General features: G+C 36.5%; 3 protein-coding genes across 3 annotated transcripts in view; 2 read left to right on the top strand and 1 right to left on the bottom strand.

Moving 5' to 3' along the window:
* On the top strand, positions 11,498 to 14,966 carry LOC104757301 (MACPF domain-containing protein CAD1). Its single transcript, XM_010480029.2, has 6 exons — positions 11,498 to 12,023; positions 12,701 to 12,939; positions 13,242 to 13,437; positions 13,546 to 13,729; positions 13,826 to 13,980; positions 14,067 to 14,966. The coding sequence occupies exons 1-6, from the start codon at positions 11,736 to 11,738 to the stop codon at positions 14,700 to 14,702; spliced, it is 1,698 nt and encodes a 565-aa protein (XP_010478331.1). The 5' UTR covers positions 11,498 to 11,735; the 3' UTR covers positions 14,703 to 14,966.
* Positions 15,024 to 16,210, top strand: LOC104757300 (oil body-associated protein 2C). Its single transcript, XM_010480028.2, has 3 exons — positions 15,024 to 15,354; positions 15,437 to 15,634; positions 15,863 to 16,210. Exons 1-3 carry the CDS (start codon positions 15,096 to 15,098, stop codon positions 16,117 to 16,119), a joined length of 714 nt encoding a protein of 237 aa, XP_010478330.1. The 5' UTR covers positions 15,024 to 15,095; the 3' UTR covers positions 16,120 to 16,210.
* LOC104759507 (GDSL esterase/lipase At1g29670-like) overlaps positions 16,184 to 17,235 on the bottom strand; it is a 2,426-nt gene continuing 1,374 nt past the window's right edge. The window contains exons 3-4 of the mRNA XM_010482419.1: positions 16,633 to 16,942; positions 16,184 to 16,534 (exon numbers count right to left, since the gene is read on the bottom strand). Coding sequence (XP_010480721.1) covers positions 16,311 to 16,534; positions 16,633 to 16,942 — 534 coding nt within the window. The 3' untranslated portion in view covers positions 16,184 to 16,310. The remainder of the gene's footprint in view (positions 16,535 to 16,632; positions 16,943 to 17,235) is intronic.

Genomic DNA, 17,235 nt, shown 5'->3' with positions numbered 1-17,235 from the left:
GAGAGTAGAATGGAGGCCATGCTTGAGCAGCTTCTACAAGGTCAAGAGAATTTGACAGTGACATTCAATGGAAAGATTGACAATGTCTACACTGAACTGAATGGGAAGATAGAAGCATTGAATGTTCATGTTAAGAAGCTGGAGGTTCAAGTTGCACAGACTGCTGGGTCTGTTAAACGGCAAGAGAGTGTTCTTCCAGCAAGAATTGAGTCAAACCCCAGACATGCTTGCAATGCCATATCAGTGAGAGATGAAGATGATGGTGAAATTGTTTCTGCAGAACAAGGAGAAAAATCGGCCAATCTGTCGGATCCAGATGATGGTGTCGATTGACACCACCTGGGTGTCGGTCGACACCCATCTCAGTCAGATGCGGAAAACACAAAATCTCAGGTTCCAACAGTTGAGAGGGTCTACAAGCCTAAGATTCCTTTTCCCAAGCCAAGAAAGTCTAAGCAGTAGATGGAGGAAGCTAGATGCAAGGTGATGATTGAGATGCCATTGATTGATGCAGTGAAGCTTTCACCACCACTAAAACGCTATGTAAAGAGAATGGTATCAAATGGTTTGAGCCCTGAAGTAGGAGCACTGCTTACTAAGGATGTCAGTGCAATTCTGTTAAACCAGCCTTCACAGAGGAAGAAGGAGAAGAAGCAGGAGGTGGTTGTCTCTAAGGAAGTGAGTGCAATCATTCAATGTAAAACTGCGGAGAAGTTACTAGATCCTGGTAGCTTTGTACTTGATTGCTCAATCTCAGCAGGAAGGTTTGCACACTCACTTTGTGACCTTGGCTCTAGCATCAACTTGATGCCACATTCTGTTGCTGTGAGACTTGGGATGACAGAATTCAAGCCAACTCAGATTTCTCTTATCTTGGCTGATCGCTCCCGAAGAACTCCTGAAGGTGTTTTAGAGGATATTCCAGTTAAGGTTGGCAACTTCATGATTCCCACTGACTTTGTGGTGCTGAAGTATGATCAAGAGCCTAAAGATCCTCTCATCTTAGGAAGATCTTTCTTGGCTACAGCTGGTGCCATCATTGATGTGCAGAAGGGACACATAGCACTGAATGTGGATGGTTTGAGTTTGAATTTTGAGATGGATAAGCTGAGGAGGGCTCCTACTATTGATGGACAGACTTTTTCTGTTGAAAAAGTTTCTGCAACACGAGCATCAGGCTCAGTGTCGATCGATGCCACCAAGAGGGTATCGATCGACACCCCTCCACGACCGCGACAAAGCTTGTCCAAAACTGATGCTCCAAGTCAGAAACCTGTTCCCAAACAGAAGAGTCATCAATCCACACTCCAGAGCCCTCAGGTAAGGCCAAGGTATGCATCTTCTTCTCCTAAACTTCCTCCTATCATCAACAAGAATTTCAAAGAGATAAAAACTGTTTTGCAGTTAACCAAGCCACGAGATTATCGTAGAGCGCTTGTTTCTTCTGTTGATGATTTTGCAGGACATAAGAGAGGCAAACCAATCCCTAAATCCCATCCTGGTCCTGTTCCTCACATCCTTGGCAAGCCTCATGCACCTAAAGCTTATACACCACCTTGGATGAAGAGGACTTCAATGCCATGTTCTGATCCTCCGGATGCCTGAGCTCCAACACAGTCAAGCTAATGACTGAAAACAAGCGCTTAGTGGGAGGCAACCCACTGGTAGGTTTTTCTTTTTCTTTTGATTTTGATTTTTGTTTATTTTATTTTTATTTTTGCTTTCCTCTTACTTGATAACACTGGGGACAGTGTTGTTTAAGTCTGGGGGAGGTTAGTTACTAACTATGTTTTCTGTTTTTGAGTTTCAGTTGTGTCAGTCAAAACCATAAAGTTTGAGTCAAATTTTTCAAAATTTTTCTTTTTGTCTTTGGGAATTATGATCTTGACTAATGATTTCTCTTATTTGGCTAACACTCTAATGATTATTTGTTTATGCTTGATCTCAGAACTGAAGCTTAGAAAGACTATGAGCCTTATCAACAATCCTGAAAGCCCTTATTCAATGGATATCTGATTGATCTAACGTTGTCTCAACTTTTATCAGGATTTTAACCGGACTTAATCTCTTACTTTGGGGTTGGAAATCAGTGGACTAGACTTCTTCTTCAGGCCATACAAGACAATGCAATTTTTCAAAGTATGTCTCCCCTCTCTCTTCCCTTCAGTGCTTTAAAAAAAAAATAAAGAGAATAAAAGATGAGATGATTTTGATCAGTTTAGAGAGGTAGGTAAATTACCAGTGACCTCATTATTCTACTCTTGAGTCAAATGATCACACAAAGCTTGGAAGCGAGGGGTAGGTAAATTACCGATGACCTCGGTATTCGCTTACACCTTTGAAAAAAAAAAAAAAAAAAAAGAATGGAAGTGAGAAAAGGGAGAGGAAAGGAGATGTAAGAAGAATGTCTTGGCCTGAAGAGAGTCCACATGCCACTGATCAATACACCCAAGGTAAGAATTCACCTTATTTATGCTTTAATATTGACTAATGAGATGACAATGGAGATTTCAGAGATTCCAAAGGATTGTGGGATTTGAGTAAGGAATGTTGATGCTTATCATGGTTGAGTATAAGAAGTAAGTTCTTGAGTCAGGTAAATGAAGAGTGTGAATAAGAATCATCTTGCAATTGAGTGAGTTCCCTGTTTTCAAACTTCTTTCACAGGTCTAAGTTTATGTTTTGCTTGAGGGCAAGCAAAGGCTAAGTCTGGGGGAGTTGATATATCATGGTTTTTGTGGTTTTTAACCATGATATAAGGAGTCTTTTAGTGTCTTTTCATTTGTTTCTAGATTGTTTTTGAGTCTTTACAGGTTTTTAGCATGAAAGGAGCAAAATGGAGCAATTTGGATGTTTTGGAGCATAAATCTTGAAGAATCAATTTGGTCTCGGATGAAAGCAGGAGCATCGACCGACACCAAGATAGGAGGCATCGATCGACACTCATCTCTGCCGACTCAAGACCCAAGTTTTGGAAAATTTACAAATCTGCCCCAAAGTTTTCCATATTTGCAACATAAGTCCCTAACGTGTTTTAGGACATATAAATAGTGTTTTTAGGTTTTCCAAACCCTCAAGTTTGATTCTATCAAGTCTTTATTTCTTCTGCAACCCTGTGAGATTTTGAGAGCTTTGGAGAGAGAGAGATCTGCTTTGAGAGAAGAATTTCTTGAACTCCTTCTTACTCTTTTTAATTTCAATTGCTTATTATTCAGAAACATGTCTTGTTCTTCATTGATTATGTCTGAGTAGTTTGCTTGTTAGGTTTAGGGTTTTTCACAGGGATTTTATGAATTATTAGATCTGTTTATTTAGGATTCTTTATCTTGCTAGATCTTCATCTTAGGTTGTTCTTCATATTAATTCTTGATTGATCACCTAGAATTAATACTTTAGGAAAATAAATTGATATGAGAATATAATTGATTTTCCTGACAAAAACCTTTTGATGTGCAAAATTATTTCTTGCAAAGAGATTTGATTAAGTGATTTTGTGGACAATCTAAACTTGTTTTTAAAAGCTGATTTCTTACCTAGAATTTTACAAAGAGATTTGGATTTTCTGGTTTTAAATTTAGATATTATTTGCAGTGAGAACTGATTTAATTTACAGAAGTGTTTAGAGTTCTAGATCTGTTCTTAATTGTTTGAATCCTAATTAATTGATTGATTTAATATTTCATAATTTCCTGAGAAATTCTCTAGGCCTAGCTTTTTGATCTCCTGAATTTACAACAGTCTTTAATATTAATATTTTGCATTGCTTTTGTTTTAATTTAATTTAATCTGTCTAGCATAATTGAAAAACTCTATAATTTATTGTGTAGTCTTGAGTCTCTGTGGAATTCGACCCCTAAGTATTGCATTGATCTCTTAATTTTAGAGAGTAGCTCTAGGGTAAATTTGAGCATATCATAATCTACAAGCTATCAAGGAACCATCTATAAATAATGATTTTATGAAAATAAATTTGAATTCATGAAACAAAGAAAACTTCAACATAAAAACTCAGCATTACTAAAAAAAATGTAAAACATAGAAAGAAAACTCCATTAGTAAAGGGTAATGGTATCATTTTTGTGTTACCCTAGTGTTTACCAATATCCAGAACTTTTATGAAAGTCATCCTGAAATCTAAATTTGTTATGAAGGTCATCATGAAATTCTAAGAATCCTTCCTGAATTTCGTGTAATCCTTCCTGAATTTCACCAGTATCACGACCAAGTGGCATCATACATTTTCTTGCTGCAACAGTTGTTGATCCTCCTAATGAACCTTTCTGTAAGAGTTAAATCCCACAGATTCGCAGTTACCTTTGAACATAATCTAAGCACTCCCTTGACTGAACACAATCTCAACCACAATAGTCTATGAGTTTGTAAGTGTTAAATAAGCTGCAACCAAGAAAATGTTTGTGAGAAATCAGAAGTCAAACCTTCTCTTCCTTCTTCTTTTTCTCCTGCTCAAGTTCCTCAACTATAAAGATCTTCTTCTCTGCTTTGGACTGCGAACTAAGAAAACAAAAAAAAATCATTCTTAGAAGAATTTCACAATTCAATGATAATCAATGATAGTGTAATCAGAGAGAACAATCGCAGTAGTTGATTCATAAAAGCCAGGACTAAGATGCTGCACAGGATACAAGACGATAAGCAAGTCTAACCAGTTCAAATAAGTGAATTCAACAATTTGAGAGAGAGAGAGAGAGACAGAGAGAGAGAGAGAGAGAGAGAGAGAGAGAGAGAGCTAACGCCCAGCTGCTCAAATGCGGAGACGTCTCGATTCAAACGCGGAGACGTCTCGATTCAAACGTGGAGCCGTCTCGATTCGATTGTGCCTGAGAAGAACACATATATTTTTGCTCTTCGTGTCCAGTTATGGATTCGTAGGTGATGTTCAGATTGAAATCTGGGTTACGGATGAATCGTATCGGTGGATACAGAGAAGAAACGACATAAACTTTAATTTTATTGATAATTTAATTTTTTTCCAAAATTAATGATATATAAATGTGTGCTAGTTTTGGAACATTTAAAAGCATGTGTTAATTGTGGAAGAAAAACTTAAAATGGTGCTATTTTTGTCAATTGCCCAAGAAAAAAGTTATGACTAATAAAGAATATTTGTAAAGAGGAAATTTTCAAAAAATAAAAACATCAACAATTTTTTTATATAAAGTTTGGTTTCAAAGTTAGCCATTAATATGATTGTGATACACGTCATGTGATTAGATAATATTTTTTCTAAAAAAAATATAATGAAATTAAGAAACTCATTAAATATTAATATATTAACAAATAAGTATTGATCTTCATTATATATTTTGTTTTAAACTTTCTTTTTCTTAAACAAAAAGATAAAGTAACAGAAAAATATTTAAATTTGAGAATATTTAAAATTTATTAAGTTTTTAATATTTTTATTTTTATTGCTATTGGTTTTGTGGAAGCCCTTTAGCCCAATGGTTGACCAAAAGTTAATTAATATTTATTATTTATACACTAAGAGGTCTGTGATTCAAATCCAAAAATAATGAAAATAACATTATGGATAGAAATTACAGAAACTTAGGATAGCTTTCTTTGTTCAAGAGGTTTGTGATTCGAATCGGAAAAAAATGGATAGAAATTACAGAAACTTGAGATAGCTTTCTATTTGCAAGTAATAGACATATCTAATTAAGTTGATTAAATAAAAAATTTTGTAAATAAATCAAATTATCTCACGTTATACCACAGATTAAATCATAAAATTAACAATCTAAATGTAATAGGTAATTCTCATAAAAATCACTAAAATGAGACACCTAAACTTCAATACTCACAGAGTATTTCAAAATGGCAGAATATTTTAATGAGAGAGGTGTAAAAGGGAACATATCACTAGGATGCTTTAAGGTGATTTTCAATTACACGGGCTCTTGGCAAGTCGATGCTTTAACTAATATTTTATAATAATATACAGATGTTTTTCACAAAGTACAATCTCAATTAAAATATATAAATTATTAACTTATATTATAATTTTTGTCAAAATTATAATTTGATCTTGAATGGAATTACTTCTAGAATCGAAGAAATTTGAAACCTTGAACAAAACAGAAATAAAATAAAATTATATTTTGAATTGGACCAGTACTCTTAAATCCTAAAACATTCTAAGAGTCATGGAAAGTAGTAATCCATTAGTATTGTCATATGAATTTTTGTCATATTTCCTAGTCTTAACCGGAATGCACGACTAATCTTCAACAATTTAAAAGAATGAGAAAGAGTGATATGAAGCGTTGCTATAATAGTATAATACTATTACTACTGTAAGTCAAAATTATGTGGAACCTATGAGCTAACCGCAAGAAACGGTTGTAAGGTTTAAGTAAAGTTAAAGACACAGCAGGACCTATCCTTGGTACAAACTACACGAGGATTCGTATATGTAAACAGAGACATGTGTGAAACGAAGGTTTTTTGAGGGGAGGGAACAGTTTGTATATGTTGATCTATTATTAATTTTATTTCATTTAGTGAGGTATTTTAAAAATGATTAAATGTATCATAATAAAAAAAATTATAAGAATGTTATATGACGTGGAAAATCACAAATACGAATCATTTTTATATAAGAATTCTGATTAAAAAAAACTCGAAATCATTTTATAATCTTTGAATCAAAAACTCGTTGTTACTGTTCTCTCCATGGAATCTTGTTCTTTCTTGCAGCGTACTCTTCACCTATACGGTGAAGATTTGATAGAGGCACTCGAGGCTATCGAAGAAAAGATTAATATAGTGGGGATTGACATCGGTGTGCAGGCTCTTCTTCTAAAATGTCACGTCTTGAGAGCTTTAGCCCACGAAACAGAGAACACCGCCGTGAAGTTCACGTATTCGTTGGCTGCTTCTGAATGGTTTTTGAGAACCCCGATGGGTTCCATTGACTCATCGTCTCTGCTTTTCAACATTGCTGAACGGATTGGTTCGGATTGGTATTACAAGGAATCCATTCGCAAAGCCAAAGAAGGGTTATCTGAGATTGAGGATTTTGACTTTGGGGGATTGGGTTTTGCGTTTAACAAGGAAAAGGAAGAACTGCAACACATAATCGAAACTGCTGAGTCAAGGATCTCTGTTTCCAAGATTGAAGTTGGCGAACAAAAAGTTGCGGAGTCATACGAAGATCAGGAAGAGGCGAAGAAGAGTGATTACGATTCTGGTACCCTCGCGTTGTTGAATTCTGATAGGTATCAAGAATTGAGGTCGTATTGGGCGAGTTTGAATGTTGAGACCAAAAGGGACTTTATGAAAGTTTGCACTGCGGATCTTAAAAACAACGTCAAGATCGTGGAAGGTAAAGAAGGACAGCATGTTTTAGAGCAGGCTCTCACATACGCTAGGAAATATAGAAAATGGAAACTATGGATTTGCCGAAGTTGCATGAAAAGGTTCTCTAGTGAAGAAGAATGTACAGATCATCTTGAGGAGGAACACGTTGCAGAACTTAGATCAAAGGATTTGGTGCCTCAGAGGATTAGTAATGTCTGGACTCGTAAGGTATCGGTTGGAGATTGGGAACCAGTGGATGCAGCAGCTGCTGTTGCATTGATCAAGTATCAGCTCGAAGATGTGAAAAGATTTGAATATGAGAATGGATGGTCCAAAGACTGGCCTTTAACTGTGGATGAAGATCGCAGTAAGTTGCTTAAGGAAATCAGATTGCTCCTTTTGTCCTTGTGTGACCTTAAAATTCTCTCATGTAGCATTCGAGAGAGGGTTCTGAATTTTGTGATCAAGAAACTTGGAGTTTCTGAGGACACTTTTACTGCTTGTCGCCTGGTTTTGACACCTCAGAGTATCTGTTTTCTGGAATGTCATGAACTCATTCAGATCCTGGCCTTTCTAAGGAAAATTAAGTGTCAAAGGGATGATGGTTTAGATCTGGTTTGCAGAGCAGTGGACAGTTTCTGCAATGGTACTGGTACCAGATACAAAGAGAAAATGGACTTCGACTCTGACTTTTCTACTCTGCTTCTGGATAAGAGACTGCTGCGATGCAGAGTTGATCGATTCGATGATGAAGCTACAGTCAATGTTTTTGATCCCAATGTTTACTACGCTAAGGCACTTGCGAGTGGAGAAGACTTTATGTTCTGGCTAACCGACTACTCTTCAGAGAATAAGCATTTCCGATTTCCCAGACCTATCAGGGCTCACAATCTTGGTATCTGGGTGGCTGTCCTGAGCACCGTTCAGTTCACATGCAGGACTTTGGGAACCAAATATGCAAAGAAGTCGAAGCTCCTAGATTATGCTACAGCTCTTAGTGACATCGCTTTGTTGTGTATTGATGAAGATGATAGGAGAAGAAATCTTGAGAAAGATATGTGGATACCGTATAGGTCTATTCTGTGCAACAGATGTGAAGATGGAGACGCTTCAGAAACTTTCTCGTGTGCAGTACGAGATGTTCTCAAACCGAGACATGAGCGTAAGAAACCCATGACTGATGATGATGCAGTATTGGAGTCCATCAAGCTTCTGCAATCACAAGTCAAAGACAAGGTCCATTTCTAATCATCTGACTTTTGGTTAGCAACCGGATAAAGTATATTTTGTTCTCAAAAATTAAAGTGCGTAGTGTGTATTGATAATTTGCAGGTGGCGCTTATGGATTCAAAAGTCAAAGACAAGGTCAAAGATGATGATGATGATGCAGTATTGGAGTCCATCAAGCTTCTGCAATCAGAAGTCAAAGACAAGGTCCATTTCTAATCATCTGACTTTTGGTTAACAACAGGATAAAATATATTTGTTCTCAAAAATTAAAGTGCGTAGTGTGTGTATTGATGATTTGCAGGTGGCGCTTATGGATTCAAAGATTTTGCTGATTGAAAATTCGAAGATAAGTTTAGTGAAACAACTCTCAAGGCTGGCTGTCTTCGATTACCGATATTACATCCATCAGCCCCTCGGAGTATTTTTGTTAGGTAGTTTGAGAAATATGTTTAAGAAATATGTTTAAGAACAGAGCTGCTGAGAAAGAGATTGTGCCATGAGCTTGTTCTGATTCGTTTCAATGGGAATTGAATTGTTTCTTTTGTTTTGAATGCAAAGATCAAGCTTTGTATGCTCCCGCGATCCTCCTAGCCAATGCTTTGAAAGTTCCGCCACGCATTTATCCCTCTCTCTCTCCCCTTGATTAGTGATCACAAACCACTTAATGATCAATATGAAACGCTTTATGTGTTTGACAACATGGGAAGCTATGGCCGAATCCCTAGTTTGTTGTCTTGTAATAGACTGTTGAGTAATTTGGAAAAATATAATTGTCGCAATTGTTCAAAAGGAATAGATCATTGCTATACATAACTCTGAAAAGGTAACATAGCCTAACATGCAACTTAAAAGCCAAAGCATCACTGTGTTATATAAGAGAACGACTTAATCAAAAGCAAAAACTAATGTCCTATAATCAAGAAACTAATTAGACTAATAGATTGAGTTAATCCTTGTTGTTTGGAGTGCCCTCTAGAAGCTGAGCCCGTTGAGCCTTCTGAGCCGCTATAAGGCGGGCCGCAGCAATTCGTGTAGCAATTCGTGTTTCAATCCACTGACGACGAGCCCTCTGCTCAGACTCAGGGATTGTTTTCTTCTCGCCATCAAGAAACCGGTTAATCGCATCTATGTCTTCCTTCGTACACGTATGAACGTTTCTCTTATCTTGAGGCTTCGTGGCCTTCTTAGACTTGCCCATGGAGAAAGATAATAGAGAAGAGCGACACTAGGTTTTGAAAATTCTATACTATAATACTTTTAATACTAGTTAGGGAGTTCTATATATATATAAGAGAATTATAAATCTTTCTAGCTAGAATATACTATATAAGATAATTATAAATCTCTCTATAAGATATCCTCACAAAAATTCCAATCTTTAAACTGAAATATATTATATTTTATAGAATAAATAATTATTTAGTATTTAAAATACTGTTTAAAATTTAGTTAATTAGGGATGAAGTGAAGGTATGTGGCATCTCCAACAGACCCTTAATCCTTCAATTTTTAAGGGTTTGAATAGTGATTTGAGGGTGCACTATTGAAACCTTTAAAAATTTTATTTCTTTCTTTTTATTCCTTTTAACTTTTGTATCTTACAAATAGTTAATTAGGGATGAAGTGAAGGTATGTGTAAGTAATAGGAAATTTTCAAAAAATAAAAACATCAACAATTTTTTTTATATAAAGTTTGTTTCAAAAGTTAGCCATTAATATGATTGTGATACAGTCATGTGATTCGATAATATTTTTTTAAAAAAATATATAATGAAATTAAGAAACTCATTAAATATTAATATATTAACAAATAAGTATTAATCTACATTATATATTTTGTTTTAAACTTTCTTTTTATTAAACAAAAAGATAAAGTAACAGAAAAAAATATAAATTTGAGAATATTTTTAACTTTATTAAGTAAGTTTTTAATATATTTATCTTTTATTACTATTTGTTTTGTGAAAGCCCTTTAGCTCAATGGTTGACCAAAAGTTAATTAATAGTATTTATTATTTATACACCAAGGTCTGTGATTTGAATCCAAAAATAATGAAATTAACATTGCTAAAAACATTATTTCATTATTTTGTTAACACTGTTAATATCAAAAATACAGAAACTTGGGATAGCTTTCTATTTGCGAGTAATAGACATATCTAATTAAGTTGATTAAATTAAAATTATGTAAATAAATCCAATTATCTCACGTTATACCGCGGGTTAAATCATAAAATTAACAATCTAAATGTTCAATTCTCATAAATATCAGTAAACTGAGGATTTTTTCCAAAAATATCAATTTTAGTTTTTTTTTTCCAAAATAGCACTAAATTGAACTATTTTTTTCTATTAAAAACTAATCCCTAAATCCTAAACACTAAATCCTACACCCTATAAACTATACCCTAAAACTAAAGTTGTCAACCTAAACATAAAAAAAAAAAATCTACTAAATGAAAAATCAATTTTTTGTGCTTGTGGTATTTTTAGAAAATAAAACTTTTGTGGTATTTTTGGAAAAAAACTTAAGTTTGGTATTTTTGGAAAAAAAATATTATGGTATAATGTAGTTATATAATTACAAAGCAAATAAAATTAACAAACAAATATAATTTAAATTTTAAATTTGTTATTTACAAATAACTCGTTAAAATCTAGTGTATATGAAAACCATAGAATTATTGAATCTGGTTAAATTCGACTTGAAGTATTTTTTTGTGTTACCATTTATACCCATAATCTTAAAGAAAAAAATAAAAGAAAAAGGAAAACCGAAAAAGCATATGCTCAATTTCAAGAATAAAGACATGATTATATTAAAAACACATGAAAAAAGGGAAATTAAAAACATAAAGTCAAAGAATTTGTCTGGAAATGAAGAAAGGATCTAATTAGTAAACCAAAGAAAAATAAAAGACCAGTCAACCCAAGAATCTTCTTGATATCACACAGGAAAAAAAAAAGGAAAAAAAAAAATCTGAAACGCGGTTTCTTCGATTATTGGAGAGTCAAAACCAGAAATGGTGTTGGTGAGAGTCTAAAAAAAAATCGATCGAAAGCTCAAAAACTCCATCTTCCTTCACGAACCCTAGATGAGTTTGTTGTAATCGTCAATCATCGATTTCTAGAATTTTAGTCTCAAAGGTTTTATCTTTTTTTCGTGTGTGTCTCTCTCTTAAATGGAGAATCGTAAAGGAGGAAACTTTAGCGTGATTAGCTCGGAAGCTTTGACCACGACGCTCCGTAATGCGATCCAAGCTCTGGGTCGTGGTTTCGATGTAACATCTGATGTTCGGCTTCTCTACTGCAAAGGAGCTCCTGGGTCAAGACTTGTTCGTATCGAAGAAGGTCAAAACAGAGATCTTGAGTTGTCTGATGGATACCTTCTTCCTAATGTCCCTTCTGATATTGAGTGTTCACGAGGCAGAAATAGTATTCAGAGAATCCCTGTTTGCAGCTTCCATCAGGTTAGTTTTATTCACCACTTTTTGAAATGCCAATGTTGGATTTTAGCCCCTTTTTTGTGTCTTTTGTCTTGATTACGCATCTACAGTTAGATGTTGTCTGATCTGTGTATTTTGTTGTGGAACCACTAGCTTATAGGACCCTGATTAACTTTGGACTTTTCTAAATTTGGAAGATTTACATTGAGTTTTTAACTTGGCTGAGGCAATTGTAGTTTTGATTAAGTCAGTAGTTTAGGGAAATTTCAGAACAGATATAGCTGTAGTAGACTTTTGTGCTGATCAAATGCTGTTTCTTATATTGGTGTTCTTGGTTTTATATGGTTTTCTGGTAAAGATTGAGTATTGGAGTTTAGGTGTGTCTTTGGATTTATGGAACCACTAGCTCATAGGACCCTTAGTAACTTTGGACTTTTCTCAATATGGAAGCTCCACTTGACTTAGGCAATTGTAGTTTGATCAAGTCAGAAGCTTAAGGAAATTTTAGAACAGATATAGTTATATCGACTTTTTGTGCTGGTCAATACTGTTTCTTATACTGGTGTTCTTGGTTTATTTGGTTTTCTGGTGAAGATTGGTCTGTGGGGGGATCAAAATGACTATTGAAGTTTAGGTGTCTCAGTGGAAAAAGTACTGTCTTACTTTATGGTTATTCATTAGATATACTTTTTTTTTGGTAGATGGCAGAATATTTCAATGAGAGAGCAGGTGTAAAAGGGAACATACCACTAGGATGCTTTAACGCGATGTTCAATTACACGGGTTCTTGGCAAGTCGATGCAGCATCCACAAAATCTCTTGCACTGGTTGGATATTTTATACCTCTTTATGAAGTCAAATTGGCAAAGCTTACATTGGTTTTACGCAACGAGATTAGGCGCGCTGTTCCTTCCTCATGGGATCCCGCTTCTTTAGCTAGGTATATTCCTTTCTTTAATACACCGTGTTTTCTGCTGTTATGTATGTTCTGGTCTCGCTGGTCTAGATGTTTATAATCTCTTAAGCTTCACACTGGTGGAATGTTTAAGAACTAATTTAGAGTCAGTCAGTTTCCTCTTGTTGTCTTGACCGAACACATCGTTTCTGTGGCCAAATGAAAGAAAAGATTTAAGAATTATGGTGAAGAGGAAGTTTTGCTGAGTGTGAAAGCTACACTTGATGTGATTCTTGATGACATTTCATAATTCTTATGTGGTTTCCCCATTTACTCATTTGGTGCAGCTTTATTGAAAATTACGGCACACATATTGTAACTTCCGTGACCATTGGTGGAAGAGACGTAGTTTACATTAGACAACATCAGTCTTCTCCTTTACCGGTATCTGAAATCGAAAACTACGTAAATGACATGATGGAGCACAGGTTTCATGAAGCAGAGAGTCAATCTATCACTGGCCCCTTAAAATACAAAGACAAGGTTAGTAAGACGTCACAGGCCATGGCGAGATTACTCTGGTTTACCAAAATTCATTCCCTCTAAATATGGTAAAACGAAGATTTTAGCTGAAAAAGCTCTCTCCTGTAGGATATCACAGTAATATTTAGGCGAAGAGGAGGCGACGATCTTGAGCAAAGCCATGCTCGATGGTCTGAGACAGTACCAGCAGCTCCAGACATTATCAACATGACTTTTACTCCTATTGTTTCTTTGCTCGAAGGTGTGCCTGGTCTACGGCATTTGACTCGTGCTATCGAACTTTACTTGGAATGTGAGTTTCTATCTAAAAATATTGAACTTAGTTATGTTCGAATCCACCTGTTTACACTTCCATAAACATAACAAATCTCTTGATATTCTTTACCAGATAAGCCTCCTATTGAAGATTTACAATACTTCTTGGATTTCCAAATAGCTCGAGCTTGGGCTCCTGAACAGAGTAACCTCCAACGTAAAGAACCTGTGTGTCCTTCTCTTCATTTTAGCTTAATGGGTCCCAAACTATTCATCAGCGCTGATCAGGTAACTCAGAGGGACCAATATATTTGTTTGGTTACATCGTTCGGTTTATGGATGAAACTAAACATATTGTGTTTGGGTATGTTCAGGTAACGGTTGGGCGTAAACCGGTGACAGGTCTCAGGCTTTGCTTAGAAGGAAGCAAGCAAAACCGTCTTTCTATTCATTTACAGCACTTAGTCTCTCTCCCCAAAATCCTTCAGCCACATTGGGACTCTCACGTGCCAATAGGTGCACCGAAATGGCAAGGACCAGAGGAGCAAGATAGCCGCTGGTTCGAACCAATTAAATGGAAGAACTTCTCTCACGTAAGCACCTCGCCTATCGAACACACTGAGACACACATCGGCGATCTCTCGGGCGTTCACATTGTCACCGGAGCACAGCTCGGAGTTTGGGAATTCGGATCAAAAAACGTTTTGCATTTGAAGTTACTCTTCTCTAAAGTCCCCGGTTGTACAATAAGACGATCCGTTTGGGACCACACTCCTGTTGCTTCCTCAGGGAGACTTGAACCGGGAGGTCCATCGACATCGAGTTCGACCGAGGAAAAGAGAGAGGACGTGTCAGGACAGTCAGGGAAACTGGCCAAGATCGTTGATTCATCAGAGATGTTGAAAGGACCACAAGATTTGCCTGGACATTGGCTAGTCACCGGAGCAAAGCTAGGCGTTGAAAAGGGTAAGATTGTATTGCGTGTGAAGTATTCGTTGCTAAATTATTGAGAGATTTAGGTGAGTTCTTGTTTTTTCCGGCGGCCGGAAATATTTTTCACACGTTAGCATTCTTTGCACAGCGAATCTTTCTTGTACATGTGTCGGTTGCTTTTGAGAACCGTTCCGGTTCGGTTCGGTTCTTCATTAGTTTGGTTTGGTTTGGTTTGGTTGAATTTTTGTCCGGTTGGGTTTTGTAGACGATTTTAATTTAAATCAGAGGAATGTACATTGTAGTTGGACTCAACACATGGTCGATGTATGGCCGTTTAGTGACACGTTTCTATGAAAGTTGCATGCCATGTATCATAATAATCTTAGAAAAAAAGATTATACATATAATCTAATCATGAAACCATATACTTAAAAAAAACAAAAGTTGAACAAAGTTAAGAAAAATCGAGGATGGCTTCGAGCGGTGGCGACGATCAGGTGCCTCCCGGAGGTCCGGTGACGTTTTCAACACGTGTGATTGATGCTGGATCGACGATCATGCAGCGGCGATTACCAGTGAAGCAAATGAACTGTCATGTCTCTACGTTCGCAATATATGGTAGCGACATGTCCCGGCAAATAGAGACTCACCACTACGTCCACCGAGTCAACGACGAGTTCCTCCAGTGCGCCGTTTACGCCTCTGATCGTTCGGATGCACCTCTCATCGGTACTGTTTCTTGTTCATATCGTGATTTTACGCTTCCATCGAATGCCTAATTTTGAAAATGTATAATTAAGTTTTTTTTTAGGAATTGAATATGTAATATCGGACCGATTATACGAAAGTCTGCCTCAAGATGAGCAAAAGCTTTGGCACTCTCATGCTTACGAGGTTAAGTCAGGCTCGTGGGCTTATCCACGATTGCCTGAGGTTGTGGCTGCTCCGGAGCTCAAGAACATGGCCAAAACGTACGGAAAGTTTTGGTGCACCTGGCAGATAGACCGAGGTATGTGTCTGGTCTAAATGTCGGCCATGTCGAGACCTTAAACCGTTTCTATTAATCGTATGGTTAAACAATTAAGTTCTCCTGATTAATCGGTAAAAACAATTAAACATTTAACAAAAAAAAAAACATTGAACAGAATCACAAGATTTTTAGTGGTGAAATGGATTTGATTTTGTCCGGTTTAGTTTGGTCAGACCAATCATTGGTTTATTGTATGTGTTTATGTAGGTGACAAGTTACCAATGGGTGCACCCGAACTGATGATGTCACCTCAGGGGGTGGGGCAAGGGGTACTAAGGCCGGAGCTGGTGAAGAGAAGAGATGAGAAGTACAACATTTCGACAGATGAATTGAAGCACAAGAGGGCGGAGATTGCTGAACCAGAGTGGATCAATCCGATGGCTGATTACTGGAAGCAACATGGTAAGTGTTTTGTACTTGATATCATGACTGTCGAAATGAACCGTAATGCGCAATTTCCGTGAACAATGTCCTCTCATGATATACTAGTGATGAACCAGTATGGAAATCGTGTTATAACGAATAATGTATATAGAATAATAATGTTTTACTCGATTTCAATACTTCAAGAAGATAGTAAAAAAGTGGTACGGTATACAACAAGATCACACATATTGGTTTGTGGAACTTTAATTCTTAGTTTTCCTCTGTTTCTTCAAAGCTGTGCCAACCTTGAAATATCCATAGGGTAAGCGTCCGAAGGGGATTGTGCGTTGTATGATCTCCTTGCGATAATCACATTTGCAGCTTCAGTTGGGTGAAATGAGTCCCAGAACACATACGCGTTTCGGTTGTTACACGGTCTTTGTCCCGGTAAACATGTGATCTGACCAGCATTCCTCCCGATACCGCAACATCCAGCGTTCGTCACCCTAAACCCTGAATTCAAAAAGCATTTCCGACCAAACCAATATCAAGTTTTTTTGTCTTTAACATTGAAAAAGAACACACGCTTGTGTGTGTGTGTGTGTGCATACCAAATCTAGCGGGGTTTGTGATCATGTCCTGGAAAATGCCATAAGCATTGATGTAGATGAACTTTGCATCTGGATGATTGTTGTTAAGCTGGTCAACGAGCGATTTGAGCTTGTTGTTGAAGATTTGATTTGCTGAGTTGATGCGTTCAACGCAAGTCCTACCATCACGGCTGCCCGCGAGCGCATTTGGACTACAACCGACTGCTCCAACTCCGCTCAATGCAAACTTTCGAGCCCCATAGTTGTATAGTGCCTGAACAAAACCCCCCAAAAATATGATAGTGAAACTAGTAAGTTTACCGATATACAAATTTTACAAAATTAAAGAAAAATTACTGCACATTTTTTAGATTATTTTCCAAAAAGGTTCTCACAAGATAGGAATTGGAAAAAGCTTATTCTCCGCGAAGACTATAAACTGTATACGAGTTAAGACTGGAATTGGCTTTATTGGTCTGATACTTTAACTTGTACTATAAATTACAATTTTTCTCATTCTCTACGCAGAAGGACATATTTTCATTAAAACAAAAATCGTATTTTCATGAGATGGACTAAACCGACGTCTAGAAACATGACTATCATCACTACTAAATGGGCAAC

This window comes from Camelina sativa, chromosome 17 (genome assembly GCF_000633955.1).
Source record: "Camelina sativa cultivar DH55 chromosome 17, Cs, whole genome shotgun sequence".
Taxonomy (NCBI): domain Eukaryota; kingdom Viridiplantae; phylum Streptophyta; class Magnoliopsida; order Brassicales; family Brassicaceae; genus Camelina; species Camelina sativa.
This window is presented reverse-complemented; position numbering and strand designations above follow the sequence as displayed.